The sequence below is a fragment of the Aythya marila genome, assembly GCF_965140915.1.
Source record: "Aythya marila genome assembly, chromosome: 18".
Taxonomy (NCBI): domain Eukaryota; kingdom Metazoa; phylum Chordata; class Aves; order Anseriformes; family Anatidae; genus Aythya; species Aythya marila.
This window is the reverse complement of record NC_139059.1, coordinates 9,334,300-9,352,147: the sequence shown is the minus strand read 5'-3', so window position 1 is coordinate 9,352,147 and position 17,848 is coordinate 9,334,300. Positions and strand designations below refer to the sequence as shown.

The 17,848-nt window shown below is 43.6% G+C and overlaps 1 protein-coding gene across 1 annotated transcript; it reads right to left on the bottom strand.

The window, feature by feature from the left end:
* Window positions 1-4,795: 4,795 nt before the first annotated feature.
* On the bottom strand, window positions 4,796-11,958 carry SUMO2 (small ubiquitin like modifier 2). Its single transcript, XM_082774585.1, has 4 exons — window positions 11,779-11,958; window positions 10,013-10,144; window positions 6,962-7,033; window positions 4,796-5,497 (listed from the first exon to the last, which is right to left on the bottom strand). Exons 1-4 carry the CDS (start codon window positions 11,797-11,799, stop codon window positions 5,435-5,437), a joined length of 288 nt encoding a protein of 95 aa, XP_082630711.1. The 5' UTR covers window positions 11,800-11,958; the 3' UTR covers window positions 4,796-5,434.
* Between the last annotated feature and the right edge of the window lie 5,890 nt (window positions 11,959-17,848).

Genomic DNA, 17,848 nt, shown 5'->3' with positions numbered 1-17,848 from the left:
ACACTCCAGGAAATGCAGAGCAGGGCTGGGCAAGGAGAGATGCCACTGGCTTGCGAAAACATTCAGCTTGATGATCCTCCTGTGGCCAAGAGGTTTTTCTTCATACGTATCTGCTATTTGTGACAAAAGACATTCTTTTTCCGAGCACATCGTACAAAAGAGGTTTTGACTCAGTCTTGTCTTCTTCCATCAGTTCATTCATAGCTGTAAGTAGGAAGTAAGCCTCAGCTTGTAATTTCTGTTACAGCTGGATTCTGAGCAATCCAGGCTTTGCATCTGAAGTGATGTGTGGTGAAGTTCAGTGGGATACAGGTATTCTACAGGTGCCAAGTTTGTCCTACTGAGCAGACGCTGTATTTTGCAAGAGTTGTGAAAGTTGCTTTGGTGCTTCTTTGCATCTTCAGGTAAAATTCCTAACAGTAAGCTGCAGTTTGGGAGGGAGGTTTGAACCACAATGTCCAGACTTCTCAAAGCTGCAGAGATGTAGTTCCAAACAACATAAAAAGCAGAGTGATTCCTGCTGCTTTCTTGTCTGAGCATCAATTATTACCAACTCTGGCAGTGTACTCCAAAAAGCATTGTTGTTTAGTGAAAAACAGACATACATCACTGGAAGAGGAAACCAGTATCTTGACAGATTCCTTGAGTTCCTTTTATTCCATTTTTGTCTTGAGTTTGTTTAAACTGCAAAATTTTCTTAGGTGATCCTACAAGAGGCCTTGCAGGGTATCACATCTACACCTTAGATTCTCCCTTTCAGCATCCAGTCCACGAAAAACATCACTAAATCCATCAGAAAGGGTATCCTTTGCCTCCTTTTCCCCCATCCACCTGGAGAATATTCCTTTCCTAATGAGCAACAATCTTCTTAGTACTTTATTTGGGCATTCACAGGCTTAGTCTTTCCCCAGGACTTCGAACTCACCCTTCTATCAGGATTAATCCTTTGTCAAAACCTACAGCTCCTCCCAAAGTCCCCATTTCCCCTGCAGCTCCTGGGCAGCTCACACTTCTGCTCTCTTTCTACCACACCAACCCTCATTACTTCTAGGACCTCTGCTGTCGGTGAGCCACTACTTCAGCAGCCCCACCAGTCCTAATTTACGCCTCATGCATGAGCTAAATTTCTTTTTCCAGGGAAAACCCCGTAAGTCCCTCTCTCAAAGGGACTTAAAGCATTTTATAAGCACTGAGTAGGCCTCCCAGCACCTCCATGTTAGAGTAAAACCATCAGTCCCAAACTACCAGTGAAGAAACCAGGAAACCTCTGAAACGAAGGATCTTGAAGGCCAACCAAAGGCTGAAAATGGACCAAATCCCAGTCTTCCGTCCCCTATTTATCCTCACATTCCTACATCTTCACCATCAGGGACAAGTGCTGTACTACCAATTAATTATGACATTAAGTACCAAAAAAAGATAAATTAGAGGATTAAATTATTCACTAACAGAACACATTGCCAACAAGTTCACAGCCAGAAAGAACAAGCCTCAGTAAGCCACCGACTGACGTGTATTAGGTCAGTGGTAATACAATTCAAAATAATCCAAGTTATTTCACTTTTTATCTTTTTTTGTTGTTGCTCCAGAACAGTCTATCACACAAGCTGATATAAGCATACTGAGAAGAGGCCACAATCTAAAACTCTAAAAAAAGTCCTCCAATTTATTGTTCACTTTCAATAGGAAGTATTATTTCTTTGGGCCAGTCACATTACACCTTTTCATTAATGTTGCAGTGATGGTCACAATAGAACCTGCAGACAAAGCGACAGCACTTGGATTACACTGCTTGACTCAGATGTAATGAGGGGAAGGTACTAGAAAGAAATACTCCCGTGAAAATAATGTTTGACCGTAACTTCTGAGGAGATGTTGCATCTGTTTTGATACCACTGTTACCTTGGAGCAGCAATTATTTTAGTACTGCTTCAGAGAATTTCTTTCGAGAACATCTCCATATGTCAGTGCAGGAATCTCTCGTTACCACTCGGAGTATTTCCTTACAGCCTTAGCAGTTTAGCATATTCCATTTCAGAAACACCTTGCACTTCTAGAATCCTTTTTGAATCAGCTTCTCAGAGCACTAAATACTGATGCTCACAAATGCCCTTTCAAATGGTTATTGGCCCCATTGAGCAGGTAAACTAAGGTGCTGATTTTCAGGCATTAACTGTATAGGGGTTCCACCAATATCAGCTGTGCTTTCAGTTCATTATTTATTGACCCTGTACATAAATGAAAGTGTCCTTCTTTAGGTACCGGAGCCCAAAACTTCTGGATACATCTTTTTAAGTAACTGGAAAAACAAACGACACTTGTGTCCATTCCACAACTGACACTGCAATTGTTTGCCAGACTGAAGACACAGTGTACACAAAAGGCAAGGTCTTATCATCCACAAGGACTTGCTAAACTCTTGTATGCAATTATGACTTCCATTTTTTCATTTAAAAACCACATGAGGAACATTAACTTAATTGCATGGCAATCACTTTAGAATATGATATTTGAAAATTGTGAGTAATAATGTAATTTGCCCAGGCTCTTGAAAGATCCCAGCTGTTTAATAAACACGAAAAACTTACCTGTCAACTAGTGTGACAAGACCTCTTTGCCAGTTTTCCTTTATCCTCTGACATGCGGACTTCTAGTAGTCCACTGGGCTACTAGTGTAAACACAAGAACTGTTAGAAATTAAACCAGGGCAAGCAGCTAAAAGAACTCCAGATAACTGGTTCCAAGCTCATAGTCTATACCCCTGTACTTAACTGCAGTCACCATCTTACAGAAACATCACTCAGTACTGTTAGAAGAACTTTCAGGAACATCAGGAGCCAGCTCAGACGAAGAGCAAAAAAAAATTCTCACTTTTTCTAACATCTGAGTGAAAGGATCAATACCTGTCCGTTTCTTTCAATAGCCTGTTGCTAAATACTACAGGAAACTTCAACTTATGGTGAATTAAGGAGTATTTCCACAGCTGCCACGTCAATTCAATGTTACAGAAGTCTATGTTTTTCTTATATTTTTTCACAGAGGAATTTTGGTTAGCTAGTCACAATTCATGTTAAGTGGTCTCTTTTTATTAACAGAACATTATATTTACAAGAGGCCTGCACCTAAGTTAATGACAGATCAAGTACCATTGTATGAATTTATGAAACTAAGACATTGTTTCTGAAAGCATGCTACTCAATACCTGTCACTTGACTTTTATTGCCTCGGGAAAAAAAATAGACAAGATACAGCAGGGAATTTTTAGCTCCAAAGTCTTAACTTGGGTTGAAAAAGCTGTATTTAAGGAGACCTCACCCCTTCTTCCGAAACTAAAGCAAGTCCAAACATCTTTTTTGGCCAAAAAAGATAAAGACAACTTTTGCCTGGGAGAAGTCCTGGCATGACATCAAGTTGAAGTAACTTTATACAGTGTTATCTAGCCAGGTTGAAAGCCAGAGATTCTAAAGCCAAAGAGGAATGTATTCCATGTCTAACCTTCGAAAGGTGTTGAAACAGATCCACCCTACTTTTTTCTTTAAACAAAAGAAACTTTTTCCAGGCCTTTGTGGCTCCGGATATGAGAACATTTGTTTACAAGAGGCAGTTTCAACCTTGCAATGTACCACGAAAGCCTACAAGATAAATACCAGAATAAGAAATAATTTGCTTAGCAATAGAATTATCTAAAAATCAAAACAATGGCATAGAAAACGACATCCTTCAACTACATAGCCAAAAGCAACCTATCAAGAACAGATATTTTTCTAATGTCTATACTAGATGCAATTAATTTAACATTAACTATGTTAAAATTGCAACAGAAGTCAAACAGATCATCATCTATCAACTAAAGGCATAAGCCCATCATTTTGCCACAATTTAAGGATTTCCAGATCCTGCAGGTACAGGCCTGCTTCGTGAAGCAACTCCTATAAAAACTACCACCAGAAGGTAAACTCTGCTAACAAGTTAATACCAAAAAGAGCATTAACTACGGCAACTGCCACAAAAATATTAGAACATTCCTAGGACATTAGAGAATGCTCTCCATCTGCTGAGTAGACAGTTGTATAATCTTTCACGAATGTCCATGGGTTACACCGCAACCTCTAACATCCCCCATGAGAAAACTCAAGAACAACAGCCCTGTGGAAAAGACTCATGAAAAAAATCATGGTCACTAGCTCCCAGTCCTTCAAGGGAGGCGGCCTTTTCCCCTTTCAGGCAGTAACACCACAATGGTAAATCAGAGCTTGGAATCTTCATCACCATAGCTGAATACACCCAAAAAAGAGAACTCAATTTTTTATTTTTGCTTTACATTTCCAAGCATCTCCCATTCGATACCATGGTAAACTGAATGCTTAACAAAATGATTCGCTCTTTATAACTTAATGTTTACATCAAAAGGCATTCCAATACAGAGTTCTAAATATGCTATTGTAACAACAATATTGGCGTTTCTACTAAAGACTGACAAAAAGAGCTCAACCCAAAGCTGTAATAAGGTCCAGTATTTTGCAGTTTGCCTAATCAAACATTTTTGGCTTACAAGAACATACACAAAAATCAAAAGAAGAAAAAACTGACTTCTATTTCCAGTTCAGTTGCTGGCTGGCTGAGTGAGAAGTCTCAAGGAAGCCTTTCATTTTCCAATAGTCTTCCTACTGTAAAAGGGGATTATGCTTATTTACTTACCACATAGAAAACTGAGACCTGAAAAGCATACAGTGCTGCAGAGAAAGAACTACAAGTTCCGAAGACTATTATTTCACAGAAAAATAAAGAAAACTGGTTATTTTAAACAAGAAGTTTATTTAAACAACAAGACGCTTTACTTGAAGGGAGAACTATCTAGGATTTTTTTTTTTTTTTTTAAGAGTAATTTATCCCTACTTAAGACAGATTGCTCTACATGTAACAGCTACGTACAAAAAAGTTATAAAATTGTCCTTGGTTTTACAATGATAAAAGAAAAACATTGAAATTATCCAATCAAACAAGGTATGCAAGGTTTTTGTTTTTAAACAGTGAGAGCAAAATAACTTACTGGAATATAAAGATAAAAGTAGAAGGAGCATGCCACTAATGGAGCCAGGGGCATTTTCACAGAACCAGTTTGTTTTCCCACCCCATCTCCATTAAATGTTGATCAAAACATACCATTGGCCATTTAGTTAAAAAAAATATGCATTATGTCTGTGCACATACACCAGTTACTTTATGTACAATAGAAGGAATAGGAAAAAAAAAATCAGAGAGAGAAGAGAGAAAACTATACTGCAGTAGTCAGATGTGGCTGAACCAAGTCTCATTTTTCTAATTGTGAATGTGTCGCCTGTGGGAGCACAGTTCTGGACAGGAAAGTAGCAGGTTCTTTTTTTTTGTGTGTGTGTGTGGTTTTTGTTTGTTTTTGTTTTTTGTTTGTTTTTGTTTAGTAAACTCCTCCTGTTTGCTGCTGGAACACATCAATTGTATCTTCATCCTCCATTTCCAACTATAGCAGAAAAAAGAAAAAAGGCTTTCAACTACTATAAGCTGGCTTGTTTTCACATTTCCTATCTTCATGTTTATTTTTTATGAAACTTATCCAGCCCAGCCCCGCTCCCCTCATCATCATCATCACTTTGTGCATTTAACCTACTTCACCGTAATTCAAAAGCAAAGAAATGATGTGGAAAAAAATGCCAGTGGGTAACTTGCCCTAGAATGAATTCTCATATGTAACTTCAGGGTGCATTGTATGACTCCTAATTGTTGCCTACTTTGCCATTGCATCTTCTTTCTCCTATTTAAATCCTCAGTTTACCTTTGAACATTGCCACAATTTCTCTTTGCTGTTGTTGTTCAAATGTGCAAATGGCTTCAGCTACAGCACTAAAAAAAGCAGACTATAATTAAAGCCCCTAGCCCGAGCAGGCAGTAAAAGAGCATCAGAAATCACAAAAAATTAAGAACATTTTACATGGTCAACGATGTAACAAACTGCCAGTGAGGAACAGCAGTACTTCATTACTACAATTCTCTTTTTTTCCACTGCAAATTTTGCAGTTGACTTTCCTAGGATGTTAATGTTACCTCCTGACAGAATCTGTGCCAAGACAGAAAAAGTTGCTCCAACTACCATGAATTATATTTCTAAACAGTCTCAATTTCTGCTCCAGGAAATCAAACTGGTCTATGGCATTTAGTGCAGCTATAAATAGACTGATCCTTAGCTTCAGCATAACATGGATGGAGAAAAAAGCACCCCGCTGCCTCAATTCGCAGCATTTTAAGTTAAAAAGTTCCATAGATTGTGACCTGAAGAAGCACATTCATTGGAGCAACCGCTTAGAAAATACAGATCTGCCATAAATCTTCTAAAAACAGGAGTCCTTTTTTCTGTAATGAGTGGTTCTAAAAAGCATAAAAAATTGTAACAGGTTGTTTAAAAGCAGCTACATGGAGCAGTAGATAAAAATAATCAGGAGTCACAGTGAAATACTCTGTTGTTGGAATGGCCTTTGTTCTACCAAATCATTGATGACCCAAACTTTACAACACTAATGTTATGCTACTGAAAATTACTTTCATGCTACAAAATTCAAGTTTACAGTCAGGATCTCTCTTAAGAGCTGGGCAAGCTTTTATAAAAATAAAGCTATTGCTTCATGAAAAACTCAATTCTTACCTTACTAATTCTTATCTCAGAGCTGTGACTCAATAAAGTGACAGTCTTACAAGACTCACCATCTGCTAACATTGTACTTCATCTTCTTATTACTATAGTGACACAGGCTTGTTATTCAAACACAGAAGTCGTGTAATATAATAATTCTAAACTAATTATACCAAAATAGTGGTAAAAGATCAAGTTCTACTATTAGTATGTATAATTACGTAAGATTTTCTATGAAACCTAAGCATCAACTCCTGGAGTAAATTCCAAAAACACTTTAGTTTTGCTTCTGTTGTTTACCTGTGCAGGTGTGTCTGTTTCATTAATTGGCTGCCCATCGAACCGGAATCTGATTTGCCTCATTGACAACCCCTGGACAAAGAGAAGCAACACAAAAGAAAGTAAGTCTCGTGTGAAAATACTCACTAGTTTTCTCTTGAACTCATCACTGGAATTGCAGCATGATCGTTAAAAGCCGCCATTCATACTGCATGATACATTTTTCACAGTCCCCTCATGCACTGACTTGAAGGCATTTCACTACAAATCCTTGCAATCTGTTTTGTATTAAAAAGTTGCATTGCGTCCAATTACTAAGGAAGCAGCAGTGCCCCACTGACTGGAAGTTAAAATAAAGCAATTCCTAGTACACAAGTCTCACCCCAAAAGCCAAAATGTTTATAGTGCTTTTTAATAATAAGTAATTCACTTAAAGTTAAATGCAGAACTTCGGATAACAAACAGTTATAGTCGATACGCCTTTTCTGATCTTCCCAAAAGCAAAGGTATTCTAAAACATTTCTTCCAGGAAAGCAACCACCATCTATTAGTCTGAAGTAGCACAGAGTAGCCAGTGGTAATTTTTTTTTTTTTTTTGACCTCAAACAAGAAACCAATTTAATTTTTTTTTTTTTCATACAGAGCTGAAGGGAACTTTCCAAAAAGTTCATCTTCTAAATACCAGAAACTAACTAATGGTGTTTCAAACCAGCATTTCTACCACATACACTCGTCACTCTGCTGACTTTTTCCATCCCTCAGAGGGCCACTACTCCCTCTTGCTGGAGCCAACAGATTGCATAAGATAACTACGTAGCAATAATCCCTTCTTCCTAAGGTTCAAATTCACAAGTTTATGAAATCCGAAGATATTTCAGAGCACACTACATTCTGCAAAGGAGGGAGGAAGTCTGAGGATACAGCCGGAACTGAGAACTTTCCAGACCTCCTCCTTTCCCAGTTACATCTACTCTTTCTGAGAACACCTAAAGATCCAGGAAACCTGTGTGGTTTTTAAGTAAATCCAATGTATTGCATGGTGCTGCTCTGGCACCTCTGGATTAGAAAAGACCTCGTTTAGCCAGGCAAGAGCAGATGTAACACACAAAATCAAACTTAGCGTAGTTCATCAGGCAAAAACCTAATGAAGAATATTATCAGGAGCAAAATTTCTGCTAAGACTTCATAGCTCACAGCAAAATGCCTTCTTCCAGCGTGCCTAAGATTCTGCAACGTTCGCTCAGAACATCGTGTGGTTTAAGAAAGCCATGTGGCTAAGTGTCATGGCAGCAACACATTTTCGCACAGCAACATTTGGCTTGAGCTGTGTTCTCAGACATTGTGTTTCTTAAAATATATATTTCCCATCCCGAAAGCGTTGGTTTTTTTGCAGGTTTTTTGAGAACTTTATGAGCTGGATAACTGCTAACTGAAAAAAATACTGAAAAGCTGTACCTTTGTGACATTAGTATTCACAAAAAAATGCATATATTTAATCATTTTTTCCAACATAAAATAATCATAAATGGTCTTGATCTTCTAAACATATCATTCGAGGTTTAGCCACTGCCATCTTAGGTCTACTACATGCAATACATGATTTTATTCTCGAAAGCTGCTAAATTCTCTGCTATGTACAGCTTCTACCTCTCCAAAATCAAATCTAATGTTCACTGCTTAAGGACTTTAAAACTGGGCATGGAGCATTAGGGACATGGAGCAAAATGCTTTTAAACAAAGTCTGAGAAGTAGGCACCTCTGAAATAAAATGTAAAGACAAGTCCATCTCCAGAAAGAGATCCTTTGGATGCCTAACTACTTAAAAATGTAATCATAAAAAAATATCTCCCATCCTAAAGATCTTTTTTCCTCCTCTATTTAACACTTTCTTTTCTGAGTAGAAACATGAGTGACAAGTTTTAAGATCTTACTTTTGTTTGTATCCAAGTAACTGAACTATTAATGATATTTCTCATATCGCCTTTCCTAAGACTTCACAAATAATTAACCAGGCCTTGGCCTCCCAAAAAGACAGATATAACTGCACTATACGCTTGGAAAAAGAAATACTCAGTGATTTACATAATGTAACAAGTCTATGACAGAGAATGGAAAAAAAGAGCCCACAGCCTCAAACATTCACAAGTTTACCCCCAGAACACTCATACATGAACATACTCACACATTCAGTGAGAGATGATTTTCCCTGTCTTAATTCATATCACTATCCTACTGTGACAAACCAAAAAGGTTTTACCACTGTGTTTGTGAATTAGAATTTGCTTTTCTGTGTGGTGAAACAGTTATGTCAGCATAAAGGTATTCAATTCTGCTTTTATTGTATTTCATAGCATCACTGAATATTTGCCTTAATTTTTTTTATCCTGTTTCAAGACCTTATGAATGAAATACTAAACAGAGTTACTTATTTGCAGGTACTTTTAAAACTTGCAGTAACTGTCTGCAGCCTAGCAGGCTGGCTGCAATTGCCACTACACCAGCAAAGTACATTTTTTTTGTCCCTCAGAGGACTAATTTAACATCTAGACCACATGAGAAAAAACAAAGCTCATCATTAAGCATACAAGTTCGCTCCCAAGCTAGACATTAGAAAAAAACATGAAACATCCACTGATATCCTCATCTTGATACAGCAACATTGAGCTAATAAAATTATAACCCTATGGCCAGACCAGTAAGTTACTCAGTGTTATAAAAATACCTCAGATTATCACTCAACTCTCCTTAAGTTCTTACTTCAGGTTTCTAACCCACCCTTTCCATGCTGAAATTTTGGAGCAGTACAATAACAGTAGCCTCCCAACAGCCTACATCTATAATGCAGATCTCTCGAAGATAACAACGGATCTTTATTTGACCCATTTCCTGTCACAACTCTGTCAGTCCGTTCTAGAACAGATCCCGATAACAATTCGCTATCCACTACACAATTAGTTTCTGTTAAGCCTTTATCATTTTGCATATTTACAGAGGTTTAAGACTTTGCTATCTCTATGGAGATCACCTCTCCCCCAGACACTGGTTCTCCTGATGTTCATACAAGAACCGTACCTGTCGTTCACAATAGGCTTTCATTAGTTTACTAAGTGGTGTATGCCTCTTAATCTTAAACTGCACCACAGACCCATCTTGCCCTGCCACCTTCAGATTAATGTGGTCATTGTTTTCAGTCTTCACTCCTTCCTGTTGAGGAAACAAAAAAAAAAAAACTTTTTAAAAAGGTACGAAACAAGAAGTTAACATTTTATCAAAGTGCAACAGGTCATTAAAAAGGAGGAAATAAAATTATTATAGCTGCTTACCAACTCGAAACTTTGAATTAGGAAATAAAGGTCGTTGCTTTTTATTTGGGAAAAAAATAACAACAAAAACCCCTAGCAATACTAGTTGTCACTCTTGAGAGGGGTTATTATGCAAAGTAGCAATGAACGGTACTACACCGGCAGTTTTACAATAAAGTTTCTTTAAAAAAAAGTTATTTCTATCAAGGGCATGGTAATAATCAACACTGCAGCTCCCAATCGACGGAATAAAAATATTTATGTTATAGTAATATACCAGGAGAAGGCTCTTTCTTGCTCCGTCTCAAACTTTTTCAAGTCTACGAAGGCACTCCTCGAGAAAACTTTCAGACACTTTTAAAGGCCTGAAAAAGCAGCCAAGCTTTCCCTTTCAGCGAGCACTCCGCAAAAACCTCTCCTCCACCAGCACCCCGACTCTCCCGCTTCTATCAGGCGGCAGGATTACAGCCGGGCAGCTCTCCTTCCCAGCTCGCTGCCCGGGCCGGGGGGGGGAGCAGTCCCGTTTTCGCCCGGTGCCCCCCGGCCCCGGCAGCTTTTGTTTTCTCCGCACGAAGCCAGCCGGGGCCGAGGGGTCCCCGCCATGTGTCACAGCCCCGCACGCCGCGCTCCGGCCCCGGGGCTGCCTCCTGCCTTCCGCTGCTTTCCCTTCAAAACTCCTTTTAAAAAACGTGTAAAAAAATAAATAAAAAATAAGAATTTTAAAGGAATTAAAAAAAAAAAAAAAGAGAGAGAGAGAGAGAGAGAGAAAGCGACCCCGCAGTGTTTTTTTTTTGTTTTTTTTTTTTTTGCTAGTTGCGAGTTCTCCCCGTGCGTTTTTTATTTATTTATTTATTTATGTATTTATGTATTTTAGCCCCGAATTCCTGCAGTTGCACACCGAAGCTCCACGCGGCCCCCTCCGGCCTCGTTCCCCCCCCCCCCCCCCCCAAACCGCCCCCAACCCCCTCAGGGCCGGGCGGGAGCACAAAAGGGGCCGGGAAGGGGCCGCCGGGTGCTGCCCCCCCCCGCCCCGGCCTCGGGGCTGTCGCCACAGGGGATGCTGCGGCCTCGGCGACCCGAAGGGAGCTGGGAGGGACGGCGGGGGGGGGAAGGAGGCCGGATCCGGCCCCGGGAGGACGAAAAGGAGGAGGAGGAGGAGGAGGAGGAGGAAGGCAACGGCAGCAACCGCCTCCGGCCCTGCCTCTCCCCCCGCGGAGGGCGGGAAGCTGCCCGGATTCGCCCCCCTCGGCTCCCCCCTCAGCTCCCCCCCCAGCCCCCGCCGCCCTCCCCGGGGATCCAACGCCCGCCCCGGGAGGCCGCGGCCCCGGCGGGAAGGCGGCGGCCGGGGGCTGGGGGCAGCAAAATGGCGGGGGGACGGCGGGGCCCCGGCCTCGGGCTGGGCAAGGGCTGGGCGGCCGGGGCCCGGCCCGGCCTCGCCGCCACCGCCGCCGCCTGAGGGGCGAAGTGAGGCGGAGGGGAGGGAGGGGGGGGGGGAGGGAAGGGAGGCGGAGGGGGGCGGGAAGGCGCCGGCCTCACCTTGGGCTTCTCGTCGGCCATGGCGAGTCGGCGGGGTCCGGGCCGCTCCGAGCGCCTCACAAAGGGGGGGGACGGAGCGAGCGAGCGCGGCGGAGGAGAGAGAGGAGAGGAGAGAGAGAGGGAGGGAGAGAGAGAGAGAGAGAGAGAGGGGAAGGCGGGGGGGGGGGAGGGAGCGCGCACGCACAGCCGCGGGGCCGCGCCTTGCCCCGTGCGTGCGCGCGCCCGACGGGGCCGCTCGCCCCCTCCCCCTCCCGCCCGGCGCGGCCCCGCCGCCCATTGGGCCCCGGCGGGCGGGAGCGGGAGGGGGAGGAGGGGGGGGGCGGAGGCTGCTGAGGGGAACGGGAGGGAGGGGGGGGGAAGGGGGGGGGGAAAGGAGGGAGCGCGCGCGCGCCCCGGCCGTTACATAACGCGGCGGGAGGCGGGGCGTGCGCGCGCCCCCGGCGGCCGGCCCGCGCTGCGTGCGCGCGCCCCGCCCCGCCCCTCCCCGCTCCGCTCCGCTCCGCCCGCCGGGCCCGAGCCGTGCGGCGGGCATTGTCCTCCTCAAAATGGCCGCCGGGCCGCCGCGCCCCGTGTGTGTGTGTGTCCCCCACAGCCCCGTCACAAGCACGCCTCAGGGGAGCCCTCGCCTCCTGCCTCGTGTCCCCCCCTACACACACACCGCCCGTGGTTCTTGTGAGGTGGTGGCACGGGGCCCGGCCAGCCCCACTTGTCCCCTCAGGGGCTGCCCTGAGGTGCCTGACGTTCCCGCCGGGGCCACCACAGCTGAGAAACGCAGCTCAAGTGTAATTAAAGCAGTCGTAGTCAAGGCTGACTTCTTAGGCTCCAAACGGCTAAGAGCGTGATGCAGCGTGTCAAAAATCATAGTAAAATACATCAATAAGAGGATATGCTACTGATTGTTTCGAATTCACTCCAAAATGATTCAAGTTCGCTCCAACAGAGCGCAGAGGAGGAGGAAGTTCTCAGCGACTCCAGGGACTTCAAAGCGTTTCCAATCGCGCTGCCTCTAAACGGCTCCCGAGCCTTTTCCTATCAACATCACGTCTGCCAGCGCCGTTTGTCAACAGCTTCTTGGCGGCACAGAGTGGAAAGGAGCCACCAAAAAGCAGCCCTGGTGAAGGCCACGGGCACGGAGTCCATGGGTGGCTGCTGATTCGCAGTGGTGCCGTGAGGCGCTGTCAGTGCACGTGCTCCGGTCGTGGGGCAGCCGTGGCTGTAGGGTCACACACGCCCTGCTCCTGGAGTGACAAAACCCAGGCCTGCATGTAGCACGCCTCCCGCACTGCTTCAGAGGAGTTACAAGATGGGGTTTGTCCAGAATAAACCACTCAAGTAGTGAAACACCAGCTGAAGAGAAGCTGAACTTCCCAGCAGAGCACGGACTTCACTCTTCTCGCTGGGGATTTTGCTCCCCCTTCTCTGCCTTTTGTCACATTAATTCACAACCTGGTACCTCCCTTTCTGAGCGCTGACACCCGGGGAGGCTTTTATTTTTGTGCTTTGTTTTACTGCAGTTGCTTGGAAATCGAAGAAGAGTAACGCCCGCCGAGAACAGGAAGCTGAACGTTTACCAGAGTCCACAGCTAAGAAAATAACACAGCCACAACCCTACCTGAGGCTGCGAAGCTGGCCTCTGCAGCTGCAGAGCCTCCACAGAACAGGGGTGGAAGCTTTGTATGCGAGGCTCCGACATGCTGTAAAATTCTCTCTTTTCTTTTGCAAACAGAAAGCAGAAACCTCAGCTAGAATTTCACAGAACCTTAGTTTTAGTATTTTATTCCTTCTCAAAAGTCTTTATGATTCAGTTATGGAAAAAAAAAAAAATAGAAGCACTGGAAAAGCTTGGTCTGACCCCAGAAGACAAATGAGATGCTGTTTTAAATCGTAACTGCAGCTCAAACCAATGCTCCTTTGAGCAGTACTTCCCAATCATTTTCCTTGATTTATCATCAAAAACTGCCCCAATCAGTCTATTCTGCCCATTTCCCCTGCATTTAATTCCTTGTGGTACTGTTTTTGTATTTATTTAAGATAACTGGGAGGCAAAAAACACCTGAGGCTATAGAAAACAACACGTTTCCGTAGAAATTCCCCTCACGCAGTTTGAGTCTGGTACAATCTCACTTCATCTTTCATTTCAGCTTTGGAGAGCAATGGGCAATGCCATCTGAACTTCCTGGTGTCCACCGCCGTACTTCTATCCACCACTAAGAAGCAGGATAATATGAGCACAAGGAAATAAAGCATCTTAGAACCCGCTCCGTTCTTCTATACTTTGTACACTGCTTTATTAAGCAAGACTCAAATTGTAGTGGGTACTTTACCGAACAAAAGACAAGTGCTATTTCCCAAAGGATTTTAACTTCTATTTATAGAAATGATGCAACATCACAGAGGAGTGGCTGCTGTAAGGAGCCATGTCACAAGACCGATGTTGTTCGATGGGCCTGTTTTAATTTGCTCTTGCTGCTTCTTCTCCCTCACTCTAAGATGTTTGTGTTGCAGGTCCAGGAGGAGGATTTGGGGAATGGCCTTGGGGCCATGGAAGAAATTGCCCAAGGGCGGAGAGCACCATGAAAGAGCTGAATGCAGGAATGAAGCTAAGTGGGACAAACATTAAGGCCAGCATCACAAAGAGAACAAATTTGCTTAAAAGGAGACATAAAAATAAGCTATATCTTATGAAATATATGGGATTTCTCTACGACTGCAGAAGTTATACATGCTCTGAGAAGCTGAAAACTGTTTCTGCTATACCACCATTGGTCTTGCCACCAATTACACAGATTCCCTAATCACAGATCAGGTTTCTACAACCCTTGCATTTATATGGCTTTTCTTCTTTCAGAGCAACAGAGGAAACTCACATTATGCGGGAGATCCAGTTGAGCTAACAATAAACAGAGTGCTAAAAAATGCAAAGATAACTGGCTAGACAGTGGCACTCAGAGCAAGCGGCAGGGGAGAAGCCACACTGGGAACTACAAAGAGCCCAGTCCTGCAGGGTCCAGGCTGCAGCAGAGGGGGGGCAAAGGCAAAGCTTTTTGTCTCTCACAGCTCCTCCTTCCTAATGTACAGAATTGAAGAGAAGTGAATGGGGAAGCATCACAGTGAGAATTCCATGGAAATTCCACCTCTGGGAACAAAAAAATCCACTTTTCCTAAATATTTCCACGCCTTTGTTTTATTTTTGCACAGCAGTTTTATAAGGAAAAAATACGACCTATCTAGATTTTGCAGAGCACTCAGGCTTAATTCTCCACCCTCTTCTGAAGAGGGCAGGGATGTTTACATTCCCTTCCGCACCAAGACATTAAGATTTTTAAGACATTAAAACAGCTACAAGCACAGGGTATGTGCTACCATACACTAGCAATTGTAGGCCTACAAAGGCAACTCCAGGCTCTTCAAAACCGTGTATTACCTTACAATTAGTTCAATGCAAGAACAGGAAGCTAACAGTTACCTGAAGTGTAAGAGAACAGAGCTAAAGCTCCCTTCTCAGCCTGACCTCTGAAGGGCTAAGTGGCTTATTCAGGTTTTGCTCTTCATTAATACTAGTTCAGCATTGGGAATAGAAATAAATATTTTGCCTGCGGCACTGCCTGTTCTGTGCCTTCCTTGTTCCTGATACTGATCTTTCTCTCCTTTTCCCAAGTCATGAATTAGCTTTCAAACATTTTATTTTGCAACTTAGTACTCCCTTCCTCAACAGGCCTTGAGGTTTTTTGCTGTTTCCCTGTCCTCCCAGAAAACAGTTAACAGTTTCTTTTTGCCTTTGCCTTCCTGGGCTGTATCCAGAGCCCGAACTCTAGATTCTTTCTGAGCAATATTAAGTTCCATCCTGACATTCTGGTAGCCAATTCTGATGAATTACACAGACTGGACAGGCACAGAAAGCTTTTAGACAAGGAGTGCAGGCAGGTCTCCCTTCCAGATACACGCAGGCATCCAGCCAACCTTCCAAGGAGGATTAAGAGATTTCAAAGTAAAATTCACGTTTCCAGGATGACTTCCCCAGGAACCAGCCACTTTGTCAGTTCAAGAGCATTAGAAGCTGCAAACAGAACAAGCCACTTGCATTTTTAGTTAGTGAGCAAAGTGGACTGCATCTGCCAAACGGAAAGCAGGAAAGGATCAAAGAGCTACAGCTCCTGGAGCAGTTTTTATTGTCTCTTTGCATAGGACAGGATCCTGGAGCATGAGAGGACACCATCCCACTCCTTGACCATCAACATTTCTTTCTCCATACTGACGGAGAGAAAAATAAGATTGGTGAGACTGATGGGCATTCTCTGGTGTTGTCAGTCCTTGCAATACAGTTGGTAAAGGCTGACCAGCACCTGCCTTGTGGCTTCCCATCCCTGTGGGAAGGGCTGTGGTGCCCCACAGAGTGGTTTGCAGAGACAAGCATTAAGTTTGGAAAAAGCAAGCAAGAGAAACCCACACAACACAGTCACTTGGAAGAACACGGTGATGCTCCAGGCACCCAAGTGTCCCTAGGAAAGCCCCTGGTGGCAAGTTCTGCCATCACAGTTGACATTCCCATGGAGAGAATTCCTTTGCTTCAAGACAGGGAAAACAAATAGCAACTCCCATCCTTCTCACAAGGATCTCACTTGGTAGGCAAGCCTCACATTTCCATGAAAGGAGTGAGCCAACTCTGCAGTAGTTTTGCATTTGAGTGCATTGCTACCTTTTACTTGCAATGCCCTAAAAGCAGCGGGCTCTGTATTTTTCTTCAGTGCACTGGCTGATAAGAGAAGCCATTAGAAGTCTCCTCACAATCACAAGAAATGGTGCAGTTACAGAAACAGCCTCGAAGGAGGACTGAAGAGCTCTTACTGTTGGGTTTTCAGACATTCAGTTCTGATTTGCACCCAAACCCATTTTAGTAATAATTTGAAAGGATATTTTAGACCTAGATATCAGCACTAATGTCCTCCATGGTCTTAAGCATAGAGCAGCACCATCCTGTAAAACAGAAGACTTTGGCTTTGTACAAGATTCAAACACATCCATAAATTCTCCCCAAATATAGGACTCTCACCTACCATAAAGGACAAACTTTATTAAGATTTGTGCATCTTAGTTTCTAAAGCAGTTTTCTGAAGATTTAAGTTCTTCTGCCCCGCAACAAGCCATTCCTGGCCGACATGAACAGCCACCACTTCCTGTTTTCAGCAGGATCACTGCAACAGCTCGCTTTTACCAAAGATAACTGCCTGCTTTATTTTTATTGAAAATGACAGATACAGTAGCCAATAAAGTAAAAAAGGGTAATTTAGCAGTAGAGTGTTGCAGCATTTATCTTAGGAGGTCAGTGAATGATTTAAGCAATCTTGAAAAGTGAATTCTTAGTGAGCTTCTTCAAAAGGCATCAGTGAGAGTGATTGGCTTCTTCTGGATCAGACTTCAGCAAGACAGCATCATCAATATTTTCTTATAAAGTGCATCCCTAAACAAGTTTGTTACTTAGAGGAATAGGAAAAAAAAAGTGAGGTGCATGCAGGGACAGGAAGGACAGCAGAATGGAAAGAAAAGAGCAGTGTGTGGTTGGGGTTTTTTACACCGAGTTATTAGTGGATGCTGAATTTCATTTCCATCGGTACTTGAGCTCCCACAATGAGCAGGAAAGTGATTTGGTGGTGTCCAGTTCCTCAGCAGACAAACCCTGCCAGTTTCTAGGAGTACTAACTCCCATCCTGACCCCTGACAGGCCGAGAAGGGAAATAAGAAACACAGCTAGTGACCCTAAGAAGGTGAATAAGGCATGTGTGCACAGCACAATTCCTTCTGACACATGCCGGCACTGCCCCTGACACACTGTGGTCAATCTAACGCCTTGTTACCAGCCTTTCTCTAACCCACAGGCAGGAAGCACACAATTCACTAGCCAGATTTCCCAGAGCTTGCCTGAGAGCTCCTGCACCTCTGCTCCCGAGAACATCCCCTTCAGCAGCCTGCAGCCTCAGCTACCTGCAAGTACCTGAAGCACGCACAGAAAGGACAGAACCCGCTCGTTACAAGGCAGGCACATCAACTAGGCGGACACGAGGACAGCGCCTGC

Bases quoted from the DNA above. Each gene is read 5' to 3' on its own strand.
- SUMO2 (XM_082774585.1), bottom strand. From the start codon at position 11,799: ATGGCCGACGAGAAGCCCAAG. The intron at 10,145-11,778 runs GTGAGGCCGGCG...TTTCCTCAACAG, and splicing joins TGGCCGACGAGAAGCCCAAG to GAAGGAGTGAAGACTGAAAA. The intron at 7,034-10,012 runs GTACGGTTCTTG...CTCTTTGTCCAG, and splicing joins AAGCCTATTGTGAACGACAG to GGGTTGTCAATGAGGCAAAT.